A 16,498-nucleotide genomic window follows, 5' to 3' on the forward strand; every position below is an offset into this window, starting at 1 on the left:
CACATAATATCACAGCCCTGGGGAAATGGATGACTTTTAGTTATTATAAAAGGAGGAAAAATTTCCATAATTTTAAGAACAGAGTTTTACAAGTGGCCTAAGAGGCATGCCTTGCGAGGTGAAGGATTACTCCTGGGGTGGCAGCCGTACGTAATTATCTTTTCCATCCAAGACCACATATTATTAACACTGCTAAGTAAAGATGTGTAGTGTACTTTATTCTATCAACTGAACTGGGCCACAGGCTGCCCAGACATTTGGTCAAATATTATTGCAGGTGTTTCTGGTGAGAGAGCTTCCAGATGAGGTTAACCCTTGGACAGACTGAGAGAAGCAGGTTGTCCTTCCTAGTGAGGGTGGCCTCATCCAATCAGTGGAAGACCTGGACAGGACAGAACTGCCAAGTAAGACGAACCTTCCCGGCGTGCGGAGTTGAGACCACCATCGCTGCCTTGGACTCAAAGTGAAAAGGCAGCCGTTCCCAGCTCTCCAGGCTGCCAGCTTGCAGACGAGCTTCCACCACCGAGCTGTCCCGGGTCTCCAGCGTGCCACCCACAGATCCTGGGACCTCCCCAATCCTGTGAGCCAAGTCCTTATTTTTTATAGACCCACACACATGCACACGCAAACACATGCACCACTGTGTATGTGTGTGTGTCTGTCTACCAAAACCAACAGGCTTGTAACCTATTGGTTCACCGGTTCTGTTTCTCTAGAGAACTCTGACCAGTACAACTGTTTTCTGCCTGCCTTTTCTTCAGAACTGCCCCAAACCTCTAATTCTCTCTCTCCCTTCTTGACACTCGTGTTTCCTATGTCTCCCTACTTATAGCTACTTTAAAACACTGCTCACCAAATTACTGCAGGTAACTTATTTTTCCAAAAATGCTGTCAATTCCAGCCTCTTACTCCCCCTGACCTGTACATGCACACGCCCTCTTATGCATGCCTGTAACACTGTCCTTCCTTCATATAGTACGGAAGCCATCCAGCTGAACTTCCATGGTAAGGAAAATATTGTGTGTTTCTGCTGTACATCAGAACAGCCACAGGTGTTACTGGAGTTCTCCAGGGAAACCAATTGGAGAGAGAGACAGATTTGCTATAAGAAGTTGGCACCCAGGATCATGGAGTCTGAGGTCTGCGGCCCGCAAGCCCAGGAGAGCCCACAGCACTGCTACCATCCTTGTCTCAGTCCAAAGCAGAAGCCTGAAGCTCCAGCTCCAAGACAGTTGGGCAGACAGACAATTCTTTCTTACTTGGCCTTTTATCCTATTCTGGGATGGATGGGATAAGTCCCATTCACATTAGGGAGGACAGCCTGCTTTACTTACTCTCCCAATTCAAATGTTAATCCCATCCGGAAACACCCCCACAGACACACCCAGAAACAATGCTTAGCCACATGTCTGGACACTCCATGGCCCAGCTGGGTTGACACCTAAAAATCACCATCACTGCATATGGCTACTGATTAAAATATGGCTAGAGCAACTACACTTTTAATTTTAGGTAATTTACATTTAAATGGCGATACATGGCTCATGGTTACTATCCTGGACAGCACAGCAGTAGATGGGCCCAGTCCTAGAGTTTTAATGGACTTTTGGGTGTAGAGCTTCCTCCTGGGCTTGAAACACTCCCTTGGAGGGAACCCAGCCTCCATGTAAGAAAGCCAGCCCCCTGACACTGCTGTGCTCTGAGGAAGAATAGGCTGGTCACATGGAGAGAGTGCACACAGACAGACACCCATCTGTTCTAGCCATCCCACTGGAAGCATCCAGAATGTGAAGGAAAGAGGCATGCTGGACCTGTATCCAGTCAGGCCTTCAGATAACCTTGGCCAGAGGTGCCATCTGACTCTAAGGATATAAAGGTCCCTGAGCAAGGAGCTCCAGTGAAACCCACAGAACCATGAGATACAACAAAGTCTTGTCTTGAGTCACTAAGTTTAAGGTGATTTGCAAAGCAGTAGATAACTGGAATAAAAACATACTAAGGGAATCGATGTTCCCTGTTCCTCTGGCTCCCTGGTTCCTAGTCTTCTTTTCCTTTCTGAAGACTCTCAGGGATCATTTCTAGTGTGCTACTAGACAAGTTTCTCTGATCGGGTAGAGTACCTGTTTGTCACCTCCTTGCTTTTTGGTGGGTAAACTTGTTTGCATAGGACCGAATCTGCAGTTTGGGAAAGTCACAGTTATCTGGCCTTCAACCATCTTGGATTTCTGATCTCATGTTTAAAAGGCCTTTTCTAGTGAAGTTGTACTGTTTTCTGTCCTGCTTTCAAATAGACCAACTTGGTAAAAAGAGAGAGAGAGAGAGAGAAAGGACTCAAATGATAAAATCACAAATGAGAAGTAACAACCAAGACCATGGAAATACAATCATAAGTGAATATTCTAAAAAAACAATAAGCCAACAAATTGGACAATGTAGAAGAAATGGGCAAATAAATACCTAGAAACATATAACTACCAAAACTACAGGAGGAAATAGAAAATTTGAAAGACCAATCACCAGTAAAGAAATTGATTCTGTAATCAAAAATCTCTCAACAAACAAAAGTCCAGGACCAGGTGGCTTCATAGGTGAATTCTACTGAACTTTTAAAGAGGAGTTAATATTCTTCTTAAACTTTTCCAGAAAATATAATGGAAGGAAAACTTCCAAATTCATTTTATTAAGCCACCACTACCCTGATACCAAACCCAGATAAAGATTCCACTAAAAAAGAGAACTACTAGTCAATATCCCTGATGAAAATGATTGCAAAAATTCTCAGTAAAATACTACCAAATTGAATCCAATAGTACATTAAAAAGAATCATTCACCACAATCAAGTGGGATTTATTCTTGCGTTGCTGGGGTGGTTCAGTATTTGCAAATCAGTCCACGTGATGTACCATGTTGATAAAAGAAAGCATTAGAACCATAGGATCATTTTAATAGAAGCATATTGATGAAGTTCAACATTCATTCTTGATAAAACCCCTCAACAAAGTAGGGCTAGAGGGAACATACCTCAACATAATAAAACCCGTCTATGAAAACCTCACAGCTAACATCATCCTCAATAGGGAAAAACTGAGAGCTTTTCCTCTAAGGTCAGGAACACGACGAGGTTGTTCCCTCTCACCACTTTGATTCAAAATAGTGCTGAGCGTGCGTTGGTGGTATAGTGGTGAGCATAGCTGCCTTCCAAAATAGTGCTGAAAGTCCTAGCCATAGCAATCAGACAAGGTATCCAAATAGGCCAACTTGGGTCACTGCTTGCCTTTTTCTTCCTTTCTAAAGGCCATAACTAGTTAACACAGTTAACTGATCTTTTTCAGTCATTCCTATCTTGAAAGTCGAACCCCAGAAGACATATACCTAGGCTTCAGGATCAATATTTTAACATCGGCTTTGCTACCAGAAGAAAATGGATGGGAGGGGAGAGGGATGTGTTGGGTATATACCCATATGACAACTGCTATCAAATACTACCTCTTACATGTTAACAAGACTAGTCATGTGGGGAGATCCTGTATCAGCTACATATACAAATTATTAATGATGCTATATGATGCAGCAATACAGATTTGAACTTTATCCCTCAATTTAATATACTGTTTATTTTCTAGTGAGCTCAATATTTATAAAAATTCAAAAGAAAATTATTAGTACATGTCATGAAAACAAATGTTTAGAACAAGGTTTATTTTGACTGTCCTTACCGTTTTTGTGTAATTGCCATTAAACAGATTTTGGATCTGAAATTTCGTCAGGACTCTCCTACATCAGTGACTGTTTTTCATTCCAGTTCTAAGAACAAACGGAATTGGCTATGGATAATTCATATCATCTCAACCAACGAAACTCATATAATGGACTTCCCTCTGAGAAGAAAAACAACTTCCTTGTGTCTGAAGATCATGGACAGAAAATCCTAACTGTACTACAGAATTTTAGAGAACAAAATGTCTTCTATGATTTCAAAATAATCATGAAAGATGAAACGATCCCATGTCATCGTTGTGTCTTGGCAGCATGCAGTGACTTCTTCAGGTACTTTGCCTTGTCTGTCTATGCCTTCAATTCTGTGTTACTACATTTATTTTTCATAACTGCTGAATTTCTCCCCTATAGGAGCATGCAGTGGTAATTTTTAATTCTTAAAAAGAAGATGAGGCACCTGGGTGGCTGAGTCGGTTGGGCTTCTGACTTCAGCTCAGGTCACAATCTCACAGTTTGCGAGTTTGAGCCCCGTGTCACGCTCTGTGCTGACAGCTCAAAGCGTGGAACCTGTTTTAGATTCTGTGTCTCCCTCTCTCTCTATCCCTCCCCCACTCATGCTCTTCCTCTGTCTCTCAAAAATGAATAAATGTTTAAAAAATTAATATTCTAAATTAAAACAAAAAGCTAATTAGATCCTAGATTAACTAATGATTTTTTAATATAAAAATTTAAGAGGATCTTTTTAAAAAATTCAGATCATCCTAGATCAGCATTTCCCAAGGTCGTACGGAACACAAGGTTGTATGGAACATTCTTTGAAATGTTCTAAGAGAAACTTGTTTTGATCCAGCGTCCATTTTATTTGGGGGAATTCTTGCACTGTGTCATTGGAAATAGAGGAAGGGACAGATGGATAAAGTACAGAAGGATAGTTCAAGGAAAATGAAGACAATGAGAGGAAAACAGATTTCAGTCATGTATTGTACCCGAGGTTTATTCCAGGGAGAGGGCCTCAAACAGAGGATTTCAAGGTTTCTCCTCTCTTTGTTTGACAAAGGGGAGAAGTACCTCCAGAAGCATTTCTGGAGCATATCCAACGTGTTCTGATTCTAGGCAACCTTCTGAATAGAATTTGGTTCTGGACAGAATGTCCTAATCATGAGCCTTATTAAGAATCTAGTGTGGTGACAGTGGTTTCAGATTCTGCAAGGTAAAGTGTCGATGCATGACCTTGGTACAGCGGTGACTTTCACAGTCATGTCATCCCGCAAGGCCTCTTAGTCAGACATACAGACCTGTCTTGGTGACATCCTGGCCTCCAGCCCTCCAGTCCTACTACACAATAAACTTCATCCTAATTGTGGTATTTGCATTATATTCATTGTTGGAAGCAATCTGTATTCAAAGTAAGCAGGACTGAGATCTCTAGTAAATAAAATCGGTAAAAACATAGTAAGATTTAAGATGTAAATACGCTAATACTGGTTTTAATTCCTACTTTAACTCCTGTTTTACTGCCAGCACCTGATTAGACCTCACTGCTCTTGCTGTGGAGCGAATCCTCTAAAGAAAGGTACTGATACACCCCGCACCTCTGGGGGGCATCCTGCCGGCAGGTGGGAGCAGTGGCTCAGGGCCGCACCGGCTCACAGGTCCCACGGGGCCTCGCTGTCCCCAGGCTGTGCCACGCCCTGGTGCCACCAGCTTGTCCCCAGCTCTCCTGTACTCCACGTCCTCTTCCCGGTAGCTCCGTTCCTCTCTCTCACCCTCCTGACACCTCTTCACGAGAGGTGTTCAGTACACATGCCCTCACTGTGAATCTCAGGCTCTACCACTTAGCAGACATGACCTTAGGCAGTGACTTAATCAATTCAGGCCTCAGATTCCTGATTTGTAAAAACTAAGATAACAAAAACAGAATCTAATTCACAGAGTCATTGTGAGACTTGAATGAAATAATGTATATGTAATGATTAGGACAGTGCCCACTAATATTATTACTATTAATAGTAGTAGTAGTAGTAGTAGTAGTAGTAGTAGTAGTAGTAGTAGTATTTCCAAACCTAGCAAAAAAAATGGACAAAATATGGTAAACAAACAAGTTGATTTCCTTACAGTGTTTTCATGTTAACAAAATAAGCTCATGTAAGCATTTGAATGGGAAGTCCTCTACGCTCATGGAGAAATTATTTATTAAATGTACCTGCACCTAATTTTTGGCCACAGTATTTTCAACTGCTTTTATGGATCTACTTTAAATTTTAAGAAACTGCTGTTAAAACAGGACAATATATTTTTAAAAAGTTCTCCCTGCTTTGAAGTAACACAAATGGCAGTTTTATAATGACCTAAATTATATATATTATAGATAGTATATTTATTTATTATATATAGTATTTTATTAAAGGAACACACTGTTCATCTAAAACTATTTACAAATTTAGGCTGAAATTATATGATTTATACTCATATGATAAGACCACGAATTCATAATATTTGTGTTATGATAAAATTTTTTGGAGTATTGGGAGGAAAATATGAAATAGCAGGAAAGTGCATGATGCATGGTAAATGCACTTTATAATGATTTTGGAAAATGAAAGTTTTTGAATGAGATATAAAGTCGTGGAGAGAAGACTGAAATCACACGTACTGTACAACCACTTTATGATTATGGCAAATTTGAGATCAATGTTCACTGGATACTTTAAAGATGAACAGATTGAAGTATAGAAATATGATCTGACATATGTGTTTTCAAAGAAAATGTGGAAGCTGGTGATAAATTAAAAATACACAGGATCTGATAGGAAATATCAGATAAAATGATAATAATAGCTAATGCTTTGCATTGATTAACTCATTTATTCTGGCTCAACTCAGCAAAATAGATACAGGTGTTCCCATTTTCAGATGAAGAATTGCAGCATCGTGAAGAACCCCCCCCCCCCAACCACACATCAAGGTCACACAGCTAATGAGTCACCTAGGCCAGATACTCACCCAGGCAGCGAGATTCTGGAGGCCAGGCTCCCACTGTTGCCCTAGCCTGACTATCCGTGTCCTCAGAAGCCAATGTAATTATCATCTGACTTGATCTATGTTATTGAAATGCCCCGCATAGTGCAGAACATGTATGTAAGTTTTGTAACCATATTTGTTTGTGTATTAGGAAGGAATGAACAGTCCAGTGGGAAGGTGTTTTGTCATCCTTCCTTTTCCTAAGGGGTGTTCCATATTTGGAAGGCTCCTTGCATTTCTTAAATAGCTTCTTAAATAGCTCTCATTCCCCTCTAGAATGGGCTCTAAGAACTAAGTTAGTTTAGGGGTGCCTGGGTGGCTCAGTCAGTTAAGCGTCTGGCTCTTGATTTTGGCTCAGGTCGTGATTGCACAGCTTGTGAGTTCAAGCCCCGCATTGGGCTTTGTGCTGACAGTGCAGAGCCTGCTTAGGATTCTGTCTCTCTCTCTCTCTCTCTCTCTCTCTCTCTCTCTCTCTCTCCCTCTCTCTCTCCCCCTCCCTCTCCCTCCTCCACTCTCCGTCCCTCTCCCCCTTCCCTGTTTGTGCTCTCTTTCTGTCTCTCAAATAAACCTTAAAAAAAAAAAAAAAAGAACGAAATTGCTTTGCCCCCAGAGTACTTGAGCACCAGGGGTGCTGCTCACAAAGGTATCCTGGACTATTCGGTGCAGACGCAAACCAGTGTTCTACCAGAACCAAAACCAGTCAGTCTCCTGTCCTACTGAATGTCCAGCTACTGGAAGTCCTTGCTTCTTTGTCATAGCTCTTTCTCTTGAATCTCAACCTCCGTTGGCTGTGCTACCGACAACCGCCGTAGTGAGTCCGTGTAAAAATGAATGATTCTGGCTATGATGTTAATATAAGGATGGGTGGCAAGCTTAGTCTTACCAAAACTAATAGTAAAATACATACATCATAGTCTCCTGCCCAAACATTTCCAAATAATTTATATTTTTGCTTAAACTGAGTCCCAGAAGCTCCCACTTCCTCAGAATCTATCACTTCTGCTAGGCGGGGATAAATTACAACTCAGAAGACCTCTCGGGCTGGTCTAATTATTCAAATCTGGGGACCTCACCCCTCCATCTCTCAGTGGCTATTACTTCACAAACTTAGTTTGAGCCATTTGGTTTGGCATTTAGCTTTATGAAAGCACATTCCCTTTTTTTCCTAAAGTGCTGTATAAAACATGTCTCTTTAGACATGTATTTAAATTTACCTTGTTAGGTGGATTTTCCACACACATTCATTAGAGACATCTGACATATCAGTGTATTCCATCTTCCACATGTTTCACTGCTGCCAAACTGAAAATTAATTTGAAAGATACTTTTAAATCCTAAACCCAGAAGCATTATCTATTTTAAGTACTTGTACATATCACCTGCAGAGCTGATACTAATTAACTCGTAAAATAAAGAAATTCAGCCATTAGACAGACCTTACCCCAATTTTATGAATGGTATTTAAGAGCATGAAGTTAGTTTACAAAATGTCAATCTTTTCATAGCCTTCTCTGGAGTAGGTGCGGTACCCTAGCTCTAATGTACGTTTCTCGCAGTATGGGAGTTACGTGGTCTGTGTGTTTTAAAGATAAATGATATGGTATGTAAGTGTTCTAGATATTAAAATAATTTACTAAGATGCCTTAAAATATATTTCATAACTATAAACTTGATACTTGTGAAACATATTCTTAACCTGAGGGTAAAGAACATGACTTTAAGGTAACATTGAAAACGACCACGGGATCAAATACTCCTGTTTCCTTGTTCTCCTGTGTTCTTTCTTTCTGCAGGGCCATGTTTGAAGTGAACATGAAAGAGCGAGACGGTGGGAGTGTCACCATCACTAACCTGTCCTCCAAAGCAGTAAGAGCGTTTCTGGATTACGCCTACACTGGGAAAACCAAGATAACGGACGACAACGTGGAAATGTTCTTCCAGTTGTCATCGTTTCTTCAAGTTTCCTTCCTGTCCAAAGCTTGCAGCGACTTCTTAATAAAAAGCATTAACCTCGTCAATTGTTTACAGTTGTTATCTCTCTCGGACAGCTACGGCTCCCCCCGCCTGTTTGACCACGCGCTCTACTTTGTGCAGCACCACTTTTCCTTACTATTTAAATCCAGTGACTTCCTGGAGATGAACTTTGGAGTGCTGCAGAAATGTCTGGAATCCGACGAACTAAATGTCCCTGAAGAGGAGACTGTACTGAAAGTTGTCCTTAGCTGGACCAAACATAACCTCGAATCAAGGCAAAAGCATCTGCCTTATTTGATTAAAAAAGTAAGATTACATCAGTTATCCGAGGAGACCCTTCAAAACTGTCTGCTCAGCGAAGAGTGCTTACTCAAAAGCACAAACTGTTTTGACATAATCATGGATGCTGTTAAGTGTGTGCAGGGTTCTGGTGGGCTCTTCCCTGATGCTCGGCCGTCCACAACCGAAAAATACATATTTGTTCACAAAACAGACGAAAACGGTGGAGACCAATACACCTTTTGCTACAATATAAACAGTGACTCATGGAAAGTGCTGCCGCAGTCTCACCTGATTGACTTGCCAGGGTCCAGTCTGTCCAGTTACGGGGAGAAGATATTCCTGACGGGCGGGTGCAAAGGGCCATGCTGCAGAACGGTCCGGCTTCACATTGCGGAGTCCTACCACGATGCGACCGACCAAACCTGGTGCTACTGTCCGGTGAAAAATGAATTCTTCCTGGTATCAGCCATGAAGACACCAAGAACCATGCACACGTCAGTTCTGGCTCTCAACAGATTATTTGTCATAGGTGGAAAGACAAAGGGCTCTCAGGACATTAAAAGCCTCTTAGATGTTGAGTCTTACGACCCTCTTTCTAAAGAGTGGATGTCTGTCAGCCCGTTACCCAGGGGCATATACTATCCTGAAGCGAGCGCGTGCCAAAATGTCATTTATGTTCTTGGGTCAGAGGTCGAGATTACGGACGCCTTCAACCCATCACTTGATTGCTTCTTCAAGTACAACGTGACCACTGACCAGTGGTCGGAACTAGTAGCAGAGTTTGGGCAGTTTTTTCATGCAACACTAATTAAAGCTGTCCCCGTCAACTGCACGCTGTACATATGTGACCTCTCCACCTATAAGGTTTATAGTTTTTGTCCAGATACCTGTGTCTGGAAGGGTGAAGGCTCTTTTGAGTGTGCAGGCTTTAATGCAGGTGCAGTTGGAATTGAAGACAAAATTTACATCTTAGGCGGTGACTACGCACCGGATGAAATCACGGACGAAGTGCAAGTCTACCACAGCAGCAGGTCTGAGTGGGAGGAAGTCTCGCCCATGCCCAGAGCCTTAACAGAATTTTACTGCCAGGTAATTCAGTTTAATAAATACAGAGACCCGTGGTTTTCTAACCATTTCTGAAAGGAGTATGTGGCTAGACATCCTGAAACTATCCCAGTTCTAGAAGCCTGCTGTGTATCTGTTAACCTTAAATAGCTGGTAAAAAGGCCTTTACCTCTTAGTAAAATAAAATGTTACCTTCTGTTAGAGAATTACTACGAACGTACAGCATATATGACCTAGCAGTTGCTGGAAACTTAAAATACAAAATTCATTTACCAAAAATTATATCAGATATAATTTAATCCTGGAGAATCCGGAATACTTAGTATTTTCATATGTAAATAAGACTCCTAGGTATGGATGGCTTGATTTTTAGAGTAATTTATCTGTGAAAGACTGGGAAGAACAAATCAATGTTCGCAGGTTTGTACTATTTAGAGGGGGGAGATCTCTGTAGGTGGTGATAGTGAATTATTTGCAAACTATATTATATGAAGTAAAATTAGAAAGAGGTGAGAACCTACCTTGTTACTGCAGGTGTAAGAGAGGCTGCGTCCCCATCCTTCCTGGTCACTGCTTAGCTTCTTTTAGTCCCTTCTTCCCGTTTTCACCATCATTTTTTTGGTCAGAAATTTTCCCAAAATGCAGTGTATTTTCCAGCCTTCTAAACTGTGCACTGAACACGGCTTGACTTTTTTTTTTATGATTCAACTCTTCATTAGGAGCATAATGTACCATGTTATAACGCCATAATGCCATCAGCAATTACCGGAATGCTTTTAAAATTGCTGGTTCTGGTAGTGCTCAGTGCTAGTTGGTCCCGATTTCTGGCAGGGGCCTCTCTTATTCTCTGGTTCGAGCTCAGTGAATGAACACTCTCGATTTAATTGTTAGTTATAAGTTACACCTGCTCTGAGTCTATCTGTACATGTATCCCACTGAGTGAAGTTTTTGGATTCTAGGATGGTAGTCGTAACATACTTTTCCTGTATCCTTGCCATATTCCAGCATAACCGAGGTAAGTGTATCATTATGTTGCACTTCTTAAAATTTTAAATGTCCAAACTTGAGCTGTAGTAAGAAATTTCCGTGTTTAAATGAGGACCCTATCAGTTTTCCTTGATGACATATCCCAACTATAAAGCACCATGTTGGTTTACTATTTTCATAAATTATTCATAGTGGATTCTTTTCTAAAATTAAAAAAAAAGACTAGGCTTTGGTATTGATCATATTCGCAACCTGTATCTGTTGAGATGTTTAATCACCTGTAACCCAAGCAAAGAAAGAGTATCAGTCGTCCTTGCTGTCAGGTGCAATGAGTCTGTGTTGCAAGAGAGTATGTTTCTTTCCTATGTTTAAAAGATATAACCATGTTAGGTTTTAAAAGTGGAAATATACCTGAATGAAGGTCCTCTAATTATACCATATATATATATAAAACTTTATTATATAAGCTTCAAATATATTTTTTCAAAATAGAACAGGATATTAGACTACATTACCATGCCATTTCAAAATCAGAGACTTTCCCTAATCAGATGACGGTTGCCTAAGAAATCTTCTGTCAAATTGGTGGTCTTCCTTCCTACCTAATTATGCTCAGCCTTGTGTGTGTGTGTGTGTGTGTGTGTGTGTGTGTAAGAAAAAAAAAATTCAATGACTGGTTTTGTGTGTCTATTTGTGGCTTTGGAAACAAATCATTTAAGAAAGACCATACCACAGTGGATGACCTATAAGTGGGTTGACTGAATTATTGATTTAAGCATATATAAATAATTAAAGTAGGTTTAAAATAAATCATTTTTTTAATTACTGACTCTAGGAAATGTTCATCCTTTCCAGAAAGGAGAAACTAAAGGGAAACAGAATCCTTTCCTCGTCTTGTTTCATTATTGTGTCATCCTGATGTCCGCCAATCTTCGCATTGGCCATTGATTGATTTATCATAATGTTCCTAGACATATCCTTGTTATCAGGCCCAGGGAGCTCCGTCTGCATTTGATTTAATATACTTCCTAACACACATGGCTTTCTGCCTTTTTTCTGCAATTGCTGCACTTCACTGGTTAGTCGTTTTCTTCTCACTGCCATCCCTTTGTATCTGCAACTGAGTGCTCTTCTTCAGTTCTCCCGCAGGAGAAAGTACCCTGTCTAGTTATAAAACCCCAGACTCTTCCTTTATTTACTGTTCTTTATCTGCTGGGCGTGGCTCCACTAATAACTGATCTTGTTCACTCTAATTCTGCATCTTCTGTAGAGAGAGCGCTTCAATTTCATCTCTCTGCTGTACTGAAAAATGGTTTTCTGTGTTCCAAATCCTCAAGGAACCCAACCATAGGCACGACACACATGGTCAATGACCGAACTGGTCACACCTTCCTGACCCCACCAATCCCTGGATTCACTGTCCAGGAGCCAGGTCTGTCATTCTGGCCTCACCCTCCGTTCCGGATCTCTGACAGGCACGTCTCAGTGATCTCTCAGGTTCATTCTCGGTCCCCCCAGAAAGAGCTGTTTTTCCTGTCTGCAAGCCTAGGTCAGAGGAAATGACATCCTTGTATCTATGGCCTCTTCCCTGGGTCTTTATTTTTTTTTCTTTAAAGCCCACTTTCCCTTCATTATCATCCTTCAGCCAATGTTGCATTGTAAGAGACAAAATAATTGTGCTCATTATCCACATTGCTTTCATTCTTGTGGAAAAATTCCGTTAAACATTTCTAAATCCTTTATCATTTGTTTTGCTCCACTACACTTGGATTATGCTTGCAAAAAAAATCTAATATTGTAACATCTTCTACAGTTGAAAGTAAGTATATGCCATTATTATATGGAAAAATGATTAAATTCAGCATTTATATGAGAGCAATTCAAAGTCAATGGAAACTCATGGAGTGATCTGCAAACTTGTTTTAAAACATGGACCACCTTTCGTTCACCTATTGCCCGTGAGGCTGAGCAGTAAGAAGAATATGGCGTAATCAAAATTAAGTACAATCCCATAACAGCTCTGGTTCTGAGTGGGAAAGAGGACTTTATCACAGCCGCATTCGCTACATGCTACCCTTGAAAGTTACAAAGTTAGTTGAGAGTGACCACATCCTGCAACACGACTCTGTTTTTCCCAGCTACCAACAGCAACTGAGGATGTGTGCAGTGTACCTAACTCAAGCTGTATGGTTTAAAAATCAGAGTCAAGTAGAGAGAGAAGCATCTGTTTACTTTGTGAGATTTGGAAGCAATAAATGCAATGATTAAGTATATTGTTGAACATGCAGTGTTACTTTTAGGTCCTCATTTTCAGTTTAATTGGGGTCCAATATTTGGAAACTCTTTTATATTTCGAATTGAAACTAAGACTATCTTCCAATGGGCAGCTCTGGAGGGCACTGAAAATAAAAAGGCTCGAATTTGTTATAGGCAAGCAGATTTCCATTCAGTGTAAGAAACAACTTTCCTCCACAGAGCCGTATTTAGAGTGAGGTGGTGGAATGTGGCCTGTGGCACATGGTCAGCCCGAGAAACGCCTATGCAGGAGCGCACAACCAAAGATTCCTATACCCCGCACATTTTGATCTCAGCAGTTTTCTGGCCGAGGACCAGCGACTTCCTCCTCCAATTTATTTAGCATTTGGGCATTCTAGGTAACTTGATTTCGATGGTTCTGCATACTCAAGGTTTCTACAGGACTTGAGTCTTAAAACTCCATCATTTCAAGAGCATTCTTACTGGAGGGAATTTGCTCTCTGTTCCCTTGTTTTAATTATTCAGGAAAAAGTCTGTAAGCGGTGCTGACATTTACAGTGCACTGGTAATAGGATTTTTCCTTCCGTCCACCACAGGTGCACATTTGTTTCACAGAGAATAGAAACTGAAAGACCAGTACCTAAAATTTTCTCCCAAATTCATGCTTTATTTTGCTGCAAATGTTGCTATATTGTTAAATATTGTGAGTCTAATGATTATGTGATTAAAAATTTTTTTATATCTTAAAAACTCAGATGTGTTTAGAAGTCAATTCTATGTGACGGCACTATGACAGTTGGTCACATTTAATATCTGAATACATATTCGGGGTATTCAGCTCGCAGGATGATACTCTTACAAGACTTAGCAAAAGGTAACTCTTCTAACTCCTACACCCTATTCAAATTGGAAAGTAACCTTGGAATCTGATCTGATACAGCTTCTGGCCTAGGAGAGAAGTCCCTCTCAATTCTAAAGCACCCTAATGACTTTTTTTTTTTTTTCAGTTTCTAGTTGAGTTCTTTGAGGAGGAAAGAGCTCAATGCCTTCACGTTTGAAAAGTTCTGATACAAAGTTCTCTTTGATATTCAAAGTGCTGTTGCCTCCTGGTACTAACTTCCAGCCCTTGCTCCCAGAGAGCTGTCTCCACAAGTACTTCAAATAGTGGCGGGTCCCCCCTGCCTCTAGAATCGAGGCCTCATTTTCCTTCTTGTTCAGATGCTTCTTAACAGCTGAAAACCGGCCACAGTAGCCGGGTTACAAGCCTTTTCGTTGTTGTTGCCTCAGAAAATCGCTTGCAGCTCTCTTGCCTTGTTGGTGGGTTGAGCCTGACCAGCACTGCCGAATCTCTCACTAATTCTGGCATTATTTATTACCTCAACCAGCTCTCCAGTTCTTATACATCTAAACAGGAGCTAGAGCCTTGCTGGGTCTCTCCGCCCCCCCCGCCTTACCCCATCAACATAATCACAAACACAGATTTTCTGGGAGAGGAATTCTAAAGCCAAATTTTAATAAGTCTTTTAATCATTTCTCATTAGATAGGGGCTTCCAACTCTTAAAAACATTTCTAATAAAGACCTTAAAAAGTATAGAAAACTTAGAAATCAGAGCAATCACGTTCTTTGTGGTTACTGGGAGGAGAATTGGCTCACAAATGAATAAGGACTAGCCTTATGGGAGTAACAGTCTAAGTCTGGAGCGTCACCTATGCTGTTGACCGACCGGTTGGAGCATGGTGCCGCCAAGACACAATGCCACCGTTAAACAAGGCTCTGAGTCACGTAGCTTCATTCCCATTAACCCTGATGTTTCCTAACTGTCCACTGGCTCAAAAATTCTGCTGTTGGTTCCAAGGGTAACAAGGCTGTTGGGATAACTCAGAGTACAGTTCTCGAAGTATCACAGTGTGGTGTGAGTCTTTTTAGGAATTGGGACATATATTCATCATTTCTGGACCTGATTAGCACAGTACCTGCATGTAAGTAAGACATCCACTAAACGGATATTCTGCTGCGCCAATATGTGAAGCAAAATACATACCGAATGGGTCTAAGTGTACTTTGTGCAACTTACTTTCGTGTACAAAGGAAATTATTTTGTTCTATTTTAGGATTTTACATGATCACATTGTACTTTTGTTATTTATTAATGTATATGTTAATTCTTTTCGTAATACTTGATGTCTTTCTCATGTTCAAAGCTTGAGAAAATGGGGTTAGATATTTCTACAACTGCAGTTTTTGTTGGCATATGGAAAAGTAAGAACCAAGGCCCTGCGGAAAGCCAGACTGCGCCACACGTGCCCTGTCCAGCTCTGGAGAACATGCATAATTGCAGAAAACATGGATAGTTGGTTCTTGAAAGTAAAATTATAGATTCAAAGTCATTTATCCACCTAATTTTTTTCAGTGTGTAGGGATCACGTGTTCTCAGTGAATTTTAATTATAATATCTAATTCTGTTTCCTTTCAAAGGTAATAATAGATAAGACAGTGACTGCAAATTCCTTAGGAGACATGCAACCCCGCTGTGTCCCCCAGTAAAGCATAAGAGTTTCAGCGACCTTTCCCCGCCTTAGGCAGGCAGTGCTCCCAGCTACCGGACCTACACAAATGAGTAATTTTCTTCTTTCCCTCGTAGTGGAATGTGGGCTTTGCCATATGCTGTGCAAAATAACATCAGAAGTTTGCTTCAGGTCCATGTGAACTGTATTAACATGCAGTAACACATTTCATCCTATAAAATTATTAATTTATTAAAATGTATCTCAGAAAACGCATTCTGTGTGTATTTATTGCTACTGGAAATAAAAGCAGTACATAAAGGTGGATGCTAAGGTTCTCCCCTTCTTGCCCCTGATGGCCCTGATGAGTGTGGTGGTGGCAGTTGGGGGGGGGGGTGGGGGGCATGTGTGCGGAGGGGCTTCTGTAGCTGTGAGAACACGCCCCACCTGCCCCTCAAGGCAGACACCCCAGTGTGCAAGAACGGAACTCATTGAGGCCTCAGATGTGTTGCTGAGAGGCCTCCGGGCCCTAAGTGAGCTAAGAAAGAACAGACCAAAGGTCCACAGCCACAAATGATTGCAGCGGAAGCTGAATGTCCAGGGCCACGCACGTGGCTGCCCTGCTTCACTGGACACAAGGACCAGCTGGCTTCCGGAGCAGGCCTCCTCCCTGACCTCATCAGCCCAAG

At 41.1% G+C, this 16,498-nt stretch overlaps 1 protein-coding gene across 4 annotated transcripts in view; it reads left to right on the top strand.

The window, feature by feature from the left end:
• The window catches only part of KBTBD3 (kelch repeat and BTB domain containing 3), a 34,361-nt gene extending 18,276 nt beyond the window's left edge, over positions 1–16,085 (top strand). Inside the window, exons 2-6 of one of the 4 annotated variants that reach the window (XM_029914705.1) lie at positions 278–580; positions 3,804–4,048; positions 8,533–10,084; positions 11,020–11,075; positions 11,883–16,085. In XM_029914705.1, coding sequence (XP_029770565.1) covers positions 3,828–4,048; positions 8,533–10,084; positions 11,020–11,070 — 1,824 coding nt within the window. In that variant the 5' untranslated portion in view covers positions 278–580; positions 3,804–3,827 and the 3' untranslated portion in view covers positions 11,071–11,075; positions 11,883–16,085. Of the gene's footprint in view, positions 1–277; positions 581–3,803; positions 4,049–8,532; positions 11,076–11,882 lie in introns of all 4 variants that reach the window. The other 3 variants (XM_029914706.1, XR_003900083.1, XR_003900084.1) reach the window with 3 other exon arrangements.
• The last annotated feature ends 413 nt before the right edge of the window (positions 16,086–16,498 follow it).

Source organism: Suricata suricatta, chromosome 11 (genome assembly GCF_006229205.1).
Source record: "Suricata suricatta isolate VVHF042 chromosome 11, meerkat_22Aug2017_6uvM2_HiC, whole genome shotgun sequence".
NCBI lineage: Eukaryota > Metazoa > Chordata > Mammalia > Carnivora > Herpestidae > Suricata > Suricata suricatta.